General features: G+C 41.9%; 1 protein-coding gene across 1 annotated transcript; it reads left to right on the top strand.

Annotated features, from left to right (window-relative positions):
- Positions 1-1,384: 1,384 nt before the first annotated feature.
- Positions 1,385-15,842, top strand: LOC133222086 (cytochrome P450 4V2). The gene is made up of 11 exons (XM_061371468.1): positions 1,385-1,683; positions 4,359-4,471; positions 5,268-5,353; positions 6,632-6,822; positions 7,246-7,315; positions 8,997-9,123; positions 10,775-10,966; positions 12,446-12,548; positions 12,901-13,035; positions 13,192-13,371; positions 14,993-15,842. The coding sequence occupies exons 1-11, from the start codon at positions 1,470-1,472 to the stop codon at positions 15,166-15,168; spliced, it is 1,587 nt and encodes a 528-aa protein (XP_061227452.1). The 5' UTR covers positions 1,385-1,469; the 3' UTR covers positions 15,169-15,842.
- Positions 15,843-18,244: the final 2,402 nt, after the last annotated feature.

The raw sequence follows: 18,244 nt of genomic DNA, 5'->3' as shown, positions 1-18,244 counted from the left end.
AGGAGTTATGAGTAGTTAGAAACACAGATTTTGACTCAGAATCACAATTAACAACTTCATCTAGTTATCAGCTTCATGAAGGCAACAAACTGCAAGGTTTTTTATAAAGAAGAGCATAATTACATAGTTTATCTATACAAAAGGTGAGCCTCTTAATCCTGCATGAATGCTTCCTTCCTGGGAAGTCACCTGAGCAAAAGAGGGGACTGATGGCACGTAGCTTACCTTATGTGTTAGCAAGACAGGGTATGTATCTGCTACTTTCTGTCATAAACCATTGCAAATAACAGCAAGAATGACAGAGTTAATTTCCAGCTGTTTACATTGCAAAAAATTGCAACAGTCAGTATTTATGATGAAGTGTTTGCTGGGAAATTGCAGGAACAAAGTGCCCAAATTTACTCTGATGTTTTTACTTCTGATGTTCTAAGATTTCTCTGTGTTTCTTCCCTTAAGGTCGCTGCTGCTGGTTTACTGGAAATGCCAGTGCAGTCGATTTTGGTACAAAGCAGATGGCAGAAACATGACCATGGCTGTAAGAAACTTCTGTGGTATGTTCAGGGAAGGAAGACCTCGTGTCTTTTCACCAAACTTCTGTTTGGTCACAAGGATTTTTTGAGCACTGGAAGCTTTGAGGAGTATGCAATCAGCAGCCCTGCAGCAGTAAGAGATCTTGGATCCTCCTGAAGCAGGAAGGGCAGCAGGGCCTATGGTGTGTATGGCATCACTGCCCAAGCACTTTGCAAGTTGTGGCACAGGTGCTGGTGCTACCAGTTGTGTTACTGACATCCTTTAGCCTGTGACTGAGAATTCAACAGTGAGATCAGTAAAGGCTATTTGAGCCATGAAGCACGAGCGTGCTTTGCAGTGGTGCTCCTGATTGTGGGTCTGTACAGGCTCTGGTTTGTGTAAACCACTGAAGCCATCCACCCAACTGAGGGAAGGTACTACCCACCTGAAGCATTTGAAACCTTTCAGGCATCATGTTCAAGATCACTGGAGCAGTTATGTATGGCAAAATGGTGTTCCCTGAGCACCTGAAAAAAGATGTAGAGACGCAATTTTGAGAAAACCCACCATTTCCAAAACAACAAAAAGGTGGGTTTTTTCTCTTAGCAGCAGTTTGTGTCTTTTCTTTCTGTGACATTGCACGGCCCTGCAAAGAACTTACTCATTCTTCACTTGAGTCAGAGGAACCGAGTGAGGGCAGGGAGACAGCACTGTTCCCTGTGGCTGTTCTGCTGTCAGGCAGTGCTTGCAGGCAGCCTCTCCACACACGTGTTTTTCAGATCTCTGTTTATTTTCCCGGCAGGAAGCTGCCCTCAGGGCCTGTGTGACAGCTCCGCCTCCTTTTCTGATGCCTTGGTCCTGGCAAGCTCAGCTGGGTGAAGGCAAAGGCGAGTACCGCAGTACCGGCAGCACTCATTCTCCAGTAGGGATCAAGGACTGCAGCAGGAGGCTGGGAGGTGATGATGGGGGTCATGCAGGGAGCTGATGGGGGACCCCAGCTGCTGCAGCTGGGGGCTGGGGTCATTGCTCTGCTGTTGGCAGTTGTGGCTGTGAGCTCCCTGCCCTCCCTGATGGATTACTGGAGGCGATGGTGGGTGCTGAAGCCGATACCGGGTGTCAGCCCCTGCTATCCTGTGCTGGGAAATGCTCTACTCATGGAGCGGAAGGGAGAAGGTAAGGATAGCTCATGCCGTAGCCCAGGTATGGGGGGGGGGGGGGGGGTGTCCCTGAATTATGTGAGGCTTTGCTGGAGGAGCCAGTGCTGGTGAGGTGCTTGGGTGGTTGCAGCGTGGCTGGCTTGTGGGGGGTTGTAGGGTGTGCCATTGCCTTTAGGTGTCTCTGGGCCTTTGGGCAACCTGAAGAGGGGAACTGTGTGAAAAGTGAGCAATGGGAGGGAAAGAATATATGCTGCACAAATGTGGGGTTGTTACCAGCAAAGGTTGGCTGGAGGTTCAGTCTAAATGTGGCTTCCAGATGCTGATGCTGGACTCAGACTTATTCCCAGTTGTTGGTGGGGTGGAGCATGAATGCTGTGGAGTTTGTTTTTCCGATAGGGAAGCATGCACTATGCTCTCTGAGGAAGTGCTGTTTCACAGTGCAAAGTACTGTGTACCCATGGCTGTGATCCAAACAAAGATTTAGCTTGTGAAGGAAAAATGTTTCTTTAATTATCTTCCTCAAAGTGAGCATGTGCGAGGGACTTTAGCATGCTGAATTGCTGGGTCAGTTTCAGAATTAGTTATGCCTCAGCTTTCTGCATTAGATGCAAAAGAACTTGCTGAGTATTTGTAGTACATCCCTCAAAAGCAAACCTTTCTGTTCTTGCACTGATGAACGGTACCTTCTTTTTGCCGGAGAGCTTAAGAGAGCTCCAATGAGCTGCATGTTCTTTTTTTCATTTGGTACTTGGTTTTGCAGAGGAGCATAACCCTTGAGGAGTTTGTGGTATGAAAGTGGCTCTGGCTGTGCTGTTAGTGGACCAGCAGATTCTTCTGGGTGTGTTTTGTGATGCCTGTGTATACCAGTCTGCGCCGTTCACATGTGTTGCTGGCTGTGCCATACCTCCAGGTATGCTGCCAGAAGAGAGAGCAGCTGCGACATGGGAACATGGCAAAGCCAAGGACCAATACAGCATGGGCATGCACATTGCCCAGTGCTGACGCGTGCTGAGTTGTAATCCCTGTATTCGTGAGGGTACATGCTTGCATCTTTCTTCCAGATCCCATCCTGTATAAGGGCAAGCAGCTTTCCCTGAAGGTAACTTTGGGGAAACAGTAGCAGGATCATAGTCAGGATGTGTATATGAGCCTGACTATGACACAAATCTTTTTTTCTTCCTGTTTTTTTTCCTTCTTTTAAAATCTTCTTAGAAATAACTAATAATTAAAAAATAATAACAACATCAACAAAAAAACCCACCCGTTGCTTCTTTCTCCAAAAAACAATTTGTTGGAGACTTTTATGTTGTATGAAGTCTGTCATCTCCTTTGTTAGCAGGAGTTGCATAGCATCCATGCTTCAGTTAAGCCCATGACCACCTGTCTTTGTTCTCCTTTAGTTATGCAAAAATGATTGAAGTTTGTGGTTTATAATATTTTTCATTAAATATGTAGCAATTAAGAAGTATAGGTTTTAGAAAAAAGGAGAAGTTTTTTTATCAGAAAGAAAAATGAGTTGTCATCTGATGGCGATTTTATTTATTGATATAGGTAGAAAAAAGCTGTGAAATTATGATATTTTAATTATGGTGATGTCAGGGAAAATGTTTTAAAACCAGCAAAATAATCTGACAGTCTTAAGCCTTTTGAATGAGGTGTCATTAGAACTTTGCCTATGACTGGGGACTGCTTTTGGGGTGTCTATTAGGAAACTAGGCTTTTTTTCATTTTTCTGGGGGGACCTTTGGCTTTTCAGCTCTGCAGAGGACTTAGAAGGACTCATGTATCATTTAATCTGGTTTCTGAAAAGGTGAAGGCATGTTTAATCCTTGAACATCCTGGTAGCTGCCACCTCCTCTATAATTGCAAAGTGAATGCGGTTGCCCTCTTTGATAAGATAGCTGGATCTGTGGGCAAGGGAAGAGCATTAGATGACATTTAATTTGATTCAACAAGGTCTTTTCTACCACCTCCCATGCTTTTGGTATAGTTAAACTGACAAGTTGTAGACTGGATAAGTGGATAATAACATGGGTGGAGAACTGGCAGGATTGCTTATCTCACTGGTATGAAGTCCAGCTCGAGGCTGGGTAACAGTGGTATCTCTCAGGTGGTGTGTACCATAAATAACCATGTGAGTCTGTGCCCAGTATCACATTTCAAGTGATACTGATTTACGTGCAATGCTCTGCCACTACTGTTCATGACATCACTTATATGTGCACCACAAATGTGGTACTGGCAATGAGGCTTCAGGTGGGAAAAGGCTTGATGCTGTATTTGGAAAGTAAAGAAGTATCTCGATATAGCATTTTGGCTAGTGTCAGATAAGCCAAAATGTAAGCATAGCCTTGATAAAGTTTGATTTGTCTCTTAACCGTTACGAAGAGTATTGCGATACAGAAAGCCCACGCTACAGTGCTTGAAGACTGCTTAAATCAAGTTGTCTTATCTACAGCTAGGAGAGGTTTCTCTAGAATAGAGTGCTTTCAAGGGTGCATGCAGCTATAAACACTTCTCCAGTAGAGCTGATAGCTGGGTGCAAAATACACTGCTTGGTCATAGTAGCAAGATAAAACTACAATAAAAACATAATTACAGGGCATATGGTGAAAAACAGTTCATTACAGAAGTCCTGCTTATTCAGCAAAACCTTTTTTTAAAAAATTCTTATCTGCTTTTTTCATTTAGGTTTTTTTAAACAGCTACAAACTTATGTTGAAGAGTTCAGGAGTTTGCCATTGCTGAAACTTTGGATAGGACCATTGCCTCTTGTGCTTTTGTATCATCCTGACAGTGTGGAGGTGAGTGTGCTAGTCTCCTATCTATTCTACTAACATGCAAAGCAGTGTCCAACCTGTTAGCTTCTATTGAGAAAGGGTGAAAGTGGAAGAATAGAAAAAGTCTAGCCATAGAAAAAAATAAATACTGAAGATGGCCAGCAAATGAAACCACCAACTCACTAGGTTTTATATGAAGAAGCATCTCCTTTAGCTTTGTATGAAAGCTTCTGCTCCCAAGATCAGAACAGAGAAGCAGACACTAGAAGATTGGACTACTGATACTGGGTTAGGACATGATGAAATGCAGGTTGCAGGTGCCTTGTGTCTAACTGCATTAGAACTCGGTCGGGCTGTTCTGGTTGTATGAAATATAGTTGTTAGTTTTGTTACTGACAATGATTGTCCTTGAGCTGGGAAGATAGAGTTGTTTCTTTGTTGGAGTGTTTATTGAAAAGATGGTACTTCCCTTGTGAGTTTGGTTGAGGCTAAAAACCGTTAGGTTTCCTCTGAGCTCTCCCTGTGACTTTGTAACACAAATTTATCTTTTTCACGAAGATAAGGGGAGTGGGAGTGGTAATTTTTGAGTGTTTGATTTGTTTCTCAGGATTGGGATATTTACTGAGACTTAAGGGTGTGAACTCAATGTTGCCCTTGTATAGCAGCTTGTACTGAAATATAGTGCATTTTACTGAGGCTTGGGGCATTTCTATGGAGGAGCTGAGTTTGTGTGAAGTAATCTTAGCTGCAGAAATCTCTCTCCATCTAACAAGTAATGTTTTCTTCCTTTTCCCTTTTTTTTTTTTTTTTTTTTTGACAGGTCATTCTGAACAGCTCAAAGTATATCGAAAAATCATACATGTATGAATTCCTGCAGCCTTGGCTGGCCACTGGACTTCTGACAAGGTAGAGTGAATTGCAGGTGTCTTGGTGTCCTTTTGGAATCTGCAGGTTATATAACATAGAGAGGACTTGCTGGCAGGAATGCTCTGTGTATCTCTGGACAGAGATGAAGGTGATATCTGTAGAACTCTTATTCCTTGTGGTGGTCTTGATTTCTGTTTAGAAGCTAATGTCTGATAAAAAAAATCTTTTGGCATAATGTATTTCTTGGCAAATTTGGGCATTGTTGTATTTTGTTCAAAGGTTTGAAATGAATGTGGATTTTGGGAGGTTGTATCCTATGGCAAGTGGTGTCATTTAGTCTGCAGTGCTACGGGATGGATGTTTTGAATGTTGTGACGTATATGAGGTGGTTGGACTGTGGCAGAACTGCAACTATGTGCATTTCTTATCTCAGCTGGTGGCACTGCAAACCAGTAGGATGGGCCTGAGATTGGTGATACTTTGGGGTCAGATGAGAGTATCTTAACTCTGTCTTTCAGTTCCCTCATGAAGTGAAGGCTTGTAAGAGGTGAGCCTGGGTGAGAGTGCAAGTCAGGAGTCAAGAGAGGAAGGAGCAGTGATGTAAGGGTTTGATGTCCTCTGGTCTTGGGATGGTCAAGTAGGGTTTGGTCTGGATGATGCAGATATTAAAGAGTCAGCAAGGTGCCTCTGGTGTAAAGTGCCTCTGGTGACTTGTGCCTCTTCTGTGTTTTTATGAGAAGGTCAAGGTGCTCCTCTTAGCAGTGGAGCTTTGTTGCCGGTTTGGGGCCCTCAGAGATTAACTCCTTGTGCTTTGTGATGGGACCAAGATATAAAGTAATCAGACTTTGAGGCAGTCAGTTTGGTAATGCCTGTGGACTACTTTAGTTCTCTGCAATCCTCATTTCCTAGTCAGTGGATGAAGAGCTGTATGAGTGGTGATTCACAGAGGCAATGCAATTAGTTGAGGTCTTGATCCTAAATAGCTGGTTTGTCCTATCGATGAGTTCTACTCCATCCTTCTATAGAGAAGAGCCTATACACTGAGCAACCAGAGGCTGTATTGCCTGAAGGCTTGTTGGCATCTCCTTTTATTGAGAGCAGCTGTAGAAATGGTAGTTTGTGCTTTGATGAGAGCTGGAACAAGAAATATTTATATTCTAGGAAGTGCTGTGGACAACTTGAAGAGCCATCTACAGCACGTCTGTCTGTGAAGGTGTTTCAGGCTGCAGTTTTTTTACTGTATACTTCCTCTGATGGTGAGGATTTTTTTTTTGCCTTGGAGTTTTTAACCTTTCCTTCTCCTTGTTAATTTTGCAGCACCGGAGACAAGTGGCGATTGCGGAGGAAGATGATAACTCCCACATTCCACTTTACAATCTTAACTGACTTCCTAGAGGTTATGAATGAACAAGGAACAATTTTATTGGAGAAACTTGAGAAACATGTTGACAAGGAACCATTTGATGTCTTTCTGGACATCACTCTGTGTGCCCTTGATATCATCTGTGGTAAGTCCTCTTCAGTTATTTTGTGTTGCTGTGAATGATGCAGGGACTCATGAGTACAGCTGTGCCTCAAGTGTCCTGTGAGGAGACGGTTGAAGAGGAATGTTGCTGCACATTGTGTGAATGCATTTTTGTCCTCCCAAGGCCATCCTTTTCCCTAGGGTGTTTGGTGTGCATCTGAGCAGGTGAGTTTGTGGGATGGGCAGGGCAGAGGTAGCAGTCGGAAGTGAGGTTGTGTTGAGGAGCAGAGTTCCTGGGAATGTAAATATAAAGCAAACTCATTACCTGGAAAGGGATACGTGTATTCACCTGCTCAAAGGACGAAGTGGTGACTATCAGAACCTGAGAGCAGTAGTAACTTATTCTGTACAGGGACTCTGCATTCCACTTTGTACTCGTGAACAATTGATGATTTCCTCCTCCCAGAAACAGCAATGGGCAAGAATGTGGGCTCTCAGGAGAATAAGGATTCTGATTATGTTCGTGCTGTCTACAGGTAAATGGACATTTTCCTTGGCTGCTTTGTAGTTGGGCTGGAGTTGATGCTACTGGTGTCAAGATTTCATCTGCTGTGAGCCACAAACTCAGTTCTTCCACAGAAATGCTCCAAGCCTCAGTAAAATGCACTATATTTCAGTACAAGCTGCTACACAGAGGCAACATTGAATTCATACCCTTGAGTCTCAGTAAATATCCCAATTCTGAGAAACAAATGAAACACTCAAAAACTACTACTACCACTCCCCTTATCTTCCTGTGCTGATTGGCAGCTGAACATGAGCCAGCTTGTGCCCTGGCAGTCGAGAAGGCCAACAGCATCCTGGACTGTGTCACAAACAATGTGGCCAGCAGGAGCAGGGCAGTGATCATCCCCCTATACTCGGCACTGGTGAGGCTGCACCTCAAATGCTGTGTTCACTTTGGGACCCCTCACCACAGGACAGACATTGGGGTGCTCGAGCATACCCAAAGAAGGGCAACAAAGCTGATGAAGGTTCTAGAGCATAAGTCTGATGAGGAGCAGCTGAGGCAACTGGGGTTGTTTAGCCTGGAGAAAAAGAGTCTCGGGGAGAAGGGGAGATCCTATTGTTCTCTACAACTGCCTGAAAGGAGGTTGTGAAGTGGGTCATCTCCCAGGTAGCAAGCAATGGGACAAGAGAAAACAGCCTCAAATTGTGCCGGTGAGGTTTAGATTGGATGCTAGAAAGAATTTCTTCCCTGAAAAGATAGTCAGGCACTGGAACAGGCTGCCCAGGGAAGTGGTTGAGTCACCATCCCTGCAGGTACTTTAAAGAAGTGTAGGTGGGGCACTTAGAAACATGGTTTAGTGGTGGACTTGGCAGTGCTAAGTTAATGTTTGGACTCCTAAAGGTTGGATGACCTTAAAGGTCTTTCCCAACCTAAGCAAGTCTATGATCTCACCCCTAGCCTTTGATGGGGCTTGTTGAGACAGGTGTATAACAAAAAAACGGGTGGAATTAGAGGGTTTAATTGTCATCGTTGCTTGGTCTTTCCCAAATTGTACTGCATGTGGGCCCAAAGTTGGCCTAAATTTAATAATTACTCCTCAAAGTCTCTTTTTGTAGCCAAAAGTATGTGCAAGAGCTGAATAGCAATGAAAATCAGCCTTTCCAAATGTACTCCAGTTCTGTTTAAGCATACGTGAATTTTCATATTCTTTAAGTACTTTCCATTTGCTGTTTGGCATATGTATTATCTGACAGTCAAGTAGAAATATAATGCTTTCAGAGGGCTGTTTGAGGTCTTGGGGAAGATATTTTGGAACACTCCCTGACATGAGTAGTATTTTCAGGATGTACACATCTTGTTCATCATGATCAATGCTTTACTGATATGGAGTAGGACTGGACTGGAGAGCTGAACATGTCTGTTTCAAGAGGATTCCAACTAAATGAGAACACACTCTCAGAGATCAATGCATAACAATATAAACCATGGTGATGCTGGGACAGATGACAATTAAAATCAGGAAACAAATATGAACAGCCTTCCCTTCAGATGAATGGGTTTAAACCCATGCAGTGTCTTAAGCTCCACTTCACTGGGGGAAGTAGAACTTTTTGTTTTTGTTGTTCTTGAAAGTGTGCTGTAAATTTGGCTTTGGGGTGTTTTTTTTGGTCAAGGAATGTTCCATGATGTAATTATTGTGTCCATAGGATGAGCGATCTAATCCAACAGCGACAGATGAGCCCGTGGCTTTGGCCTGATCTTGTATATTCGCTGTTCAAGGAAGGAAGAGAGCATGAGAAGAACCTCAAGATCCTTCACAATTTTACAGATACAGTATAGATTTTTATTTTTTTTTAATGGTACATTTTAGTTGTTGGAATGAAGTCTTGTACTCAGTAGAGTTTCCAAATGATGGTGAGGCTCAGCTCCCTTAATATGCATATATTAAAAGGAGAACACTCTGGATGCTGAGGAATTCCCTGAAAAGAAGACAGCAGCTGACTTTGCTGTCAGCAACTCTGTTGTATTTAAGCAAAAGAGTATGCAACTCCAAGGGAGTAAAAGGACTTGCAGGTCCTTGACAACCGAAACAAACAACCCCAATTCATTGAACTCTTTTTCTGCCTCAGATCCTCCACAACTGAATTGCCTGCAACAGCTCACTGCCAAGTCTGTAGCAGTAAGCATAGGGTCCTGTGTGGTAATACCACTTGATCCAGCTCTTAGAAATTGAAGTCTGTATTCATTTTCCCCTATTTGGAGAACTGCTGAGATGAACAAACACATGGAGGTCCCCACATCAGTAGTAAGATGCTTTGACACAGAAACCATTAGGCATATATCAGTGACTTGGCATAAAATACATCATTCTATCACCATATTGGACTGTGCATGTAACACTCCTTTTTCTCACCAATTAATTCCCATGCTATTCTTGTCAATCGTTGCCTTCCCAAATCTACTGTTAAAATGTTACCAGAGAAGCTGCTTTCCCTGAAAGAGATGTATGTATCCCACAATGTCATTTTATCAATGCCCACAACAAAGGAAATAATCTCTGAATTTTCACTACACATAATGATCCACATTGCATTGTTTTTGCGTAGTTCATGTTTTGCTTCTTTTTAATGGGAATTGCACCAGTGTGGCACAAGAGAGGCTCTTAAAGGGACCTAAGGTAACACTTGCTTTCTTTCCATGATGGGTTGGTTCACTGAATATAAGAAGCCAGATCTTAGAAAATTTGGGAGCAGAAAATAATAATATCCCTTAGAAGACAAAGGAGCAGTAAATAATATCACCTAATGTATCACTGAGACAAGAGGTGGTTTAAATGTGTCTTCATATATATACGTTCAGTGAGGGAAACACTGTGTGTGTATATAGCAGTATTTTTTTTTTCCTGTTCAGTGCTTTCTTTGAATAGAATTACATACTCTACAGCCTTTATTTTTAAATTATGTTGTAGTTGCTGAGAGCAGTATCAGTTTATTGAAGGGTTTTGTTCTGCTGTTAGGACAACGGTGGTGACAACGTGAAATCTCTGTCCTGGGGCTGTGTTTCAACTTAAAAAGGGAAGTTCAAGCATTGCTGTCATATTGAAGAGAAGTTGAGAAGCATTAATATAGTAGTTCCAGTTTTGCTATGTGTGGTCCAGATGTAGGGTTGTGGAGTGTCCTGGTTTCTCTTTGGTCTGTCGTCCATTCCTTAGTTATTGGATAGAGACCGTCTTCTTCATGGTAAGTCTGTTCAAATCATGGCGATGTTTTGTGATTTGCTGTTAGTAATGCTGGCCTTCACAATTGGCTTGGTCCAGATTTTCTGGATAGGTTTACACTTCTTGATGATCAATGAGTTATTTGCATGGTTTGACTATCTATTTTCTTGGTCTCACAAAGGCTGTTCAAGGTTAGGACAAACCTGTGTGATGTAGACTGCACATGTGCTGCATGCATCATATCCAATGTAATGGTTCTAATCTCAGGTCATTGCGGAAAAAGTTGCAGAACTTGAAAATGCCAAGCAAAAGAAATGTGATACTGATGGCAGCTGTGAAGAAAGTGGGTCCAAAAAGAGAAAAGCTTTCCTAGACATGCTGCTGAATGCAACAGATGATGAAGGGAACAAATTGGACTACAATGATATTCGTGAGGAAGTGGATACTTTCATGTTTGAGGTACCCAAGGAACCTCTTGGTTTGTTGATTGCGAGGAGGGTTGTTTGTGGAGGGTTTTGCCGTGGGGTTTTTTTTTCTTTTCTTTTTTTTTTTTTCTGTTTTTTTGTCTCTCCCCAAAACCTGAGATCCTGAGGTTCACCATTTGCAGGTACTGACTCTTCCGTAGTTCAGGAGGCTGCTTTTAGTATGCAGTAATTTTAGCCCTGGAAGCCTAAGAGGAAATATCTGTAGGATAGAAACTGGCAAAATATTGTATAATATATATGTGGCAGGCCCTGCCTGTGTGAGCAGGCTCTATTCATGATAGCAGGTGAGTAGTGAGAGCTTAATAGCTGATGTAGGCCATGGATTCTGAGCTCCTGTTACAAACCTTATTAATGTGAAAGAGGGCTATAAATGGTTTTAGTGTTTTGCCTTGCATTTTGTCAATTCTCCTCACACTTTGTTCCTTGCCATGTTGACTGTAACCTCCTGGTTCTGTCATCAACTGTGGATTGGTGTACTGTCTTCTCACGTCTGGTTCCCTGTCCAGTGAAGGATCTAAACAAGACTTTCACAAGTCTTCCACACACCTCCATTATGTGGACCTGCATTCCATCTCAGAAGACCTTAATTCAGAGTCATATTACTGCTGATGGGAAGAGAGCTTCTCTAGGTTATATCTTAACATTCCTGTACTACTCTATAGCTGGACTTTGAAGAGGTGCAGCATCTTGAACTTCCCAACAAGTCCATCTTTTTAGAACCAAAATCCTTTTTGGTCAACTTTTCCCGTCGTTTTTTGTTGTTTTTTTTTTTTCTTTTTTTTCTTTTTTTTTTTGGGGGGGGGGGGGTTGTTTGATTGTTTGTTGGTTGGTTTTGGTGGTTTTTTTTTCCTGTATGTGTTTGTTTATTTGATTTGGCGTTTGTTTGTTTTTGTTTTCTTGGTTCCCCTTCCCTTCGTTTCCTTTCCAAGTTTTTATGAGGGGCTGAGAACAGTAATAGCTGATGCACTTCTCTTAGGAGATGAAAAAGTATTCTCTCCTATGGTCAGTGTACTGTGTCTCATTAGACCCTCTTTTGGATAGTTTTGTAAAGGTTGCAGATTATGTCCATTGTATTTCTCCTGTGGTAGTCTTTGGCCCCTCTTTAATCAAAATGTGCATATACATCTGTTTCATTGTGTAGATATACTGATGGTTCATGTAATTTGTGGAAGGCAGAGGAGAGGTTCATTTGCTTGGGTTATTTTAGCACTTTTCCCTTTTGTTCAGTTTTCAGTGTGACAGAATCATGGGTTGTCTTACAGCCTGATAATCAGCGTGCTGGGTAGAGTTCTACACTCTTGGCCTTCTTTTTTTTTTTTTTTTTTGGTGGTCATGGGTCTAATAATTGTCGCTTTCTATCATTTACTACTTGTGTATGTAGGTATTTACAAAACTTACTTGTACACAGGAATGGTGTTGAAGTGAATGTCTTTTTGTAAATCTGGATTTCTAGGGCCATGATACAACAGCCGCTGGCATGAATTGGGCCCTGTACTTACTTGGACATAATCCTGAAGCCCAGAAAAAGGTTCACAAAGAACTGGATGAGGTGTTTGGTATGTTTCTGTTTCCCATTTCATTGTGGTTGTGGTGGTGGTTGCTTTTGTGAGTGGGGATGTGTTACATTATAAGCCTAGATGTAGAAGGGGAGGTAGGAACATGCCTTGGGGCACTTCTGGAGCTTTCAATAGCTAGAGGTGATTGGGATGCATGCAAGAAGGTCTGTAGGAGAGTACAACCAACTTTATGTCTTTGGGGCAAGGCATGCACATTTAGTCAATGTGTATCACCTTTTTCTATGTGGTCTTGGTGCATGATGAAAGTTCCTGGAGGGAGCTGGAATGAGTTTTCTGAATCAAAAAATGGGGATTTCTGGTCTTGTTCATCTTCGTATTTCTTTTTGGACAGGCAACACTGAGCGTCCTGTTACAATGGATGATTTGAAGGAGCTTCGATACCTTGAGTGTGTTTTGAAAGAAGCCCTTAGGCTCTTCCCTTCAGTTCCACTGTTTGCCCGTGCCTTGAGAGAGGATTGCTCTATTAGTAAGTAGTTTCCTGAGTCTGCCAGTCCTATCCTGCTAGCACCAACCCAAAGTATTTCCCAAGTAAATGGCAGCATTGTTTTATTTTTCATCGTGCCGTTGCATATAGAAAGTCATTTATTTGCTGTTGTTTTAACCCTTTCCCTTTTCTCTTTAGGAGGATATCAAATACCAAAAGGCACAAATGTTGTTGTTATAACTTATGCCTTGCATAGAGACCCTGAGATCTTCCCTGACCCAGAGGAATTCAAGCCTGAGCGATTCTTCCCTGAAAATTGCAAGGGAAGGCACCCATATGCTTATGTGCCCTTCTCAGCTGGTCCCAGGAACTGCATTGGTATGTACTGAAGAGGAAACAGTTGCAGTGTGTATCATGGTAACTGGCAGCAGCATGTGTATGAGAAATGTAAGTTTTGATGTGCCTACTGCTCATGTCCTGTTCTCCCCCAGGCTGCTGCCTCAGCCCCACCCCAAATTCTGGGCATTGTCTCCCCTGCAAGCCTGGTGCTTGAGCTGCCACATTGGTTCTTCCCCAGGGTTTCCTTTCTTCCCAGGGCCAATGTCTATCATGCTGCTGTTTCCTCCTCACTGCCTGTGCAGCCTGGAAGCATGTTAATGGGCTCCTGTGTTAGGAAAGGATTGCTTCCAAATTTCTGATTCTCAGTGCCAGAAAGACAGAGCGAGGGAAGGCAGATCTCCTGTGCTTGCTTTGCTCTGTAAACAACTCATCTGTTTGTCTCATGTTCTCATCTGGGTGTCCCAAAGATGCAGTCTGCAACCGATGTATTCTTTCCCTCTTTCTGATGCCATTGTTGCTCTATTGTTTTCACTGGCATCCTAGAACTTGTTAGCTCTTCAGGTCGCACTGAGATACTTGGCATTTGTCTGAGCTCAGAGTAGGGGCATTGTTATTAATATAGCAGAACACATGAAGAGACTGTTCCCTTCACTGATCTTAAGTGCAGGTGGGGAACATTCAGCAATTGTTATGCCACTTACAAAACAAGAAATCCGATTTCTTCTGGTTTTTTTTTTGTTTGTTTGTTTTATTTGTTTTCTTTTTTGGGGGGTGTGGGGTTGTTGGAGTTTGTTTGTTTATTTCTAATGAGGCTTATTGGGAGGAGGTACCCTTCCCATAAAAACAGCAGACTAGATCTGCCCATGTTTCAAAGAGGAGTCTAATTTTACATGCCTAGCTAGTTCCTGGGTGTACAGGAACGTGTAGGAGAGGTGATTCACTAATATCATTGCAGTAATAAATCACTGTGTACATATGTACAGATACCCATCTGTGCATCTTATACAGAGGGGAGAACAAAAAATGTTTTGAGTACTGAGTTTTGTGTCCTGATCCTATTTTCAGTGTAGTTTAAATGAGCTGCCTAGATTATGGTGACACTGTTTGCTTTCCCTCACATTTCTCTGTTCTCCCTTTTCCTTCTCCACCTTTCTCTGAAGTGTAAAATGAACTTTGCCCTCTGTGTTATCAAATCACTGATCTGTGTGGTGCTTCGTGTTCATTGAAGGAAGGTATGTCTGTCATTCTGTTGGAGTTGTATCTCCTTTGCTTCTCTGCAAATATGGATTTTTCTCTTCTCACAGTCCCTATGCTGTATCTTCTCCTGCATTCATTCCCTCCTATCAAGTCCATCCAAGAGGCATGACAAGGCTGTGTTTTGTGTTAGTTCCATGTAAAGTGCTGACTCTCTGCTGTTTGAGTTCTGTGTACTATGGGAAGGGAGGTGTGCTGTGAATTATCCCAGGAAGGCCGGTGTTGTCATGCAGGAAAAAGTACCAGATTGAGCAGTCAGTTTTGACCTAAATCACGTTCTGTTCTCAAGGCACAGTTCCTGCTGTCATGTGTTCCGTGGGGTATCACTGTGAGCATGCAAATGCAGCAACTTTTGATACAACGCGACAATAACATCTTTATTTTTTTACTGCCCTGTAATTTGCAGGTCAGCGTTTTGCACAAATGGAGGAGAAAGTCCTTCTAGCTCTCATCTTGCGCCGCTTTTGGGTGGAGTCATGTCAAAAGCCGGAAGAACTTGGTATAACTGGAGGACTGATTCTTCGCCCAAATAATGGCATCTGGATTAAGCTGAAGAGGAGGCAAAATGCTGGATCAGAATGAGAGAAAATTCAAGATTTTATTTTTCTAAAAACTTACACACTCTATGCTGAGAAATGTTTTTAAATTGGGTATTTTGATGACAGTCCAGCAATTTGTTGAAACTAAAGCCATTACTGATTGTTTCATTAGCAAAAATATCATAGCCTTAAATTGCTCTATTTCTCTAGTTCATATGAACTTAATGTTCATCTTTGTAGTGGAAGTGTTTAAACATCAAATCTCAGGGCCTTATCTGCTCAAATTGAATTACTTTTTTAGAAGAGTGCAAAAAAACTTTAAATTAGGGTAGTCCCAGTAATGAGCGTGCTGAAGTGATCTGGTTATATTCTATAATATTTGTGAGGTAACTGATAGTCTTAAACCTTTGTAATACTGTTCAAGGTTCTTTGATTCTGAAAGATAGAAGCAAACAATTCTTCCACTTGGCAAATTTTGTTTATCTGTTTTGGGGATGACTTGCATCTATGAAAACAGAACAGACATCTCTGATAATCTCACCTCTCTTTTGAAGCATTTACAGTAGTTCTTAAGCACTGAGTGCTCTGAATTATTTTTTAACAAAGTGTACCATAAGCATTAATCCATATAATCATACCATGAAATAGACAGTGCACAAATTACAGACAGGATTTCATGTTGACAGAAACACTGTATTATTACAAATTTGAAAATAAACTTCTATGCCTCAATATGGAATGAAAGTATATCTGTAAAAATCACACGTCTGGGTTCAGGTAAATTATTTCTAAACATCAGTTCCTCTAGGGTGATCAGTTGACCAGATTTTACTGTGTTAGTTAAAGCTGAATCAATGTGCCAATCCGCTTTTGCCTTCTGTGGTCCTGAAGGCAACACAGAGAATTTCTTGCTAATTGATGCTAAAAAGGAATTACAATGATGGAATGAAGCACCTGGGAAAGTTTCTGACTGTACCTTCAGGACAGGTCAAAATCTGCAACAATCCACACAGCTGGAGAGCAGACTCTCCATGACTCAGATAAGAACAGTCCACTAACTAAGGTATAACACAAAACCACTACTACTACAACCAATAATAATAATGATAAGGGAAATAACAAGGGGAGAGAACATAAACTAAAAGGGGAAAGGAAAAAAAAACAATAAACACAAGTGATGCACAATACAGTTACCATCCCCTAACTGATACCAAGCCTGACCTGAGCAGTGATCTGGGCCTTCTGGGTAACTGCCCCCAGTTTATACACTGGGGATGACGTGCTGTGGTATGGAGCACCCATTTGGCTAGTTTGGGTCAGGTGTCCTGTCTCTGCTGCCTCCTGGCTTCTTTTGCCCCTCCTCACTGGCAGAGCATGAGACTGAAAAGTCCTTGATCAGAGTAAACATTACTTAGCAACAACGAAAAACATCGGTGTGTTAGCAGCACTGTTCCCAGACTAAAGTAAAAAACACAGCACTGCACCAGCTACTAAGAGGGAGAAAAATAGCTGTTAAAGCTAAAGCCAGGACACCTTTGAACTCTAAACCCAAATATTACTTCTGAGTAATGGTTCATATAAGGTAATCTGGGTGCTAATCACGGGGTAGTGCTGATTCTGTTTCTGAAATATGAGTGCCTTGCTGTAAGAAGTTGATAACCTTGTCTCAAAAGGATAAAGATCCCTGTCCTATGGTGATAGAAAGGACACAGCTTTGTACTGGGATGATGAAATAGAGTGTGTGTTTCTGGATCATGGTTTACAGACCTTATGAAGAAAACTGACAACAGACGCCCTGCATGACCTCTTGGGTGGTGTTACTTGAACATGTCTTCAGGGCTGCTCCAGAGACACTAGAGGTTTCTAGCCATCTTTACACAGACTGCTTTTTGGGCTCTGAAAGCTACATGCTTGGGAGACATGCAGGAGATGGACTGCTTACTAGGTATCTGACTTTCTGAATTTAATCCTCATGCTGAAGACAAACACTCATATATAGGTGTTAGTAGTAGGTTCATACATACGTGATCTTACATGTCATCTGACATACTTCTCTTCCAGCAGGTAAAAGACTCAAAGAGCCTTTGCAGAATCCTACCCCACTTTCCTTCCTAAAAGTAGTATTGGTGCCATCCGCTGCCAGACCTCCCAGTATAGCACTGCCCCAATTTATAGTCAGGTCATATTTGGAAGATGATCCTCATAGTTTGCATAGATTAAAATCTAAATTAACTCACTTTATATAAGGAAAAAAAAAAAATATCAGATTCTTCTGAAAATGGGAGTTATCTCCCAAGTATAACTCCATCTTTTGCTCAATAAATGGGCTGTTCTGATCCGTGCCTGGAGTGTAGCTTGTGGTGATGGAAAGTGTTCGTTGAAAAATCAAATTATTTTGAGTAAAGAGAGGCAGTCAGTATGCCCAAGCCTGCAGACCTAAGTCCAGGCTGGGATCCCAGTTCACATAGAACTTGCTCAAGTGTTGCCGTTTGACAATTTACAGGACATGGTTGAGACACTGGACTCTCCTACATTGAAACATTCTGTCTGTCTTCTCTAATGTCTAACAGTAACCAGCAGCAGGTGTTCTAGCTACAAAGCAGCAGTTAGTGTGCAGTTAGTGTGATTATCTGTTTATAACAAAAAAACGAAGCCCTTTTACAAAACCAAGCAAAAAAACCCCCCAGTGATTTGTTGCTTAATATTTGCAACGGTCTTTATATATATAAATATATAAAAATATATAAATGTTAATATTATCCTGAAATTTGTCTGGATTGATTTTATTTGGCATCTGGTGTGGTTATTTCTGGGCTGTATTTCTAGTAAGACTGCTATTGACATGTAATTGCAGGATATAGAACTACAATACTTCTTTTATTTCAGTACAATGTGCAATCCAGCACATCCTAAAAATCGCTGAGTAACTTATTCTTGTCATCTTTTTGCAGCCGTTTTGGGTGGAATTAAGTCCAACACAAGAACACTGGCTTAGTGCGAGAGTGGATTCTTCACTCAGACAGTTTCATCTGGACTTAGATGAAAAGGTTCCAGTTTGTTGATTGTATTAAGGAAAGATCAAGATTTAATTTCTAGAACTTGTTTTAGCAGTACTATTT

The sequence above is a fragment of the Neopsephotus bourkii genome, unplaced genomic scaffold (genome assembly GCF_033783945.1).
Source record: "Neopsephotus bourkii isolate Nb327-2 ecotype Australia unplaced genomic scaffold, CSIRO-AGI_Nbou_v1 NB_168, whole genome shotgun sequence".
Taxonomy (NCBI): domain Eukaryota; kingdom Metazoa; phylum Chordata; class Aves; order Psittaciformes; family Psittacidae; genus Neopsephotus; species Neopsephotus bourkii.
Note: the sequence above shows the minus strand (reverse complement) of the source record. Positions and strands in the feature narration are given on the sequence as shown.

Coding starts and splice junctions, on each gene's coding strand:
- LOC133222086 (XM_061371468.1), top strand. CDS start 1,470: ATGATGGGGGTCATGCAGGGAGCTGATGGGGGACCCCAGCTGCTGCAG. Junction 10,967..12,445: donor TGGATACTTTCATGTTTGAG/GTACCCAAGGAA, acceptor CTGGATTTCTAG/GGCCATGATACAACAGCCGC. Junction 13,036..13,191: donor GAGAGAGGATTGCTCTATTA/GTAAGTAGTTTC, acceptor TTTTCTCTTTAG/GAGGATATCAAATACCAAAA.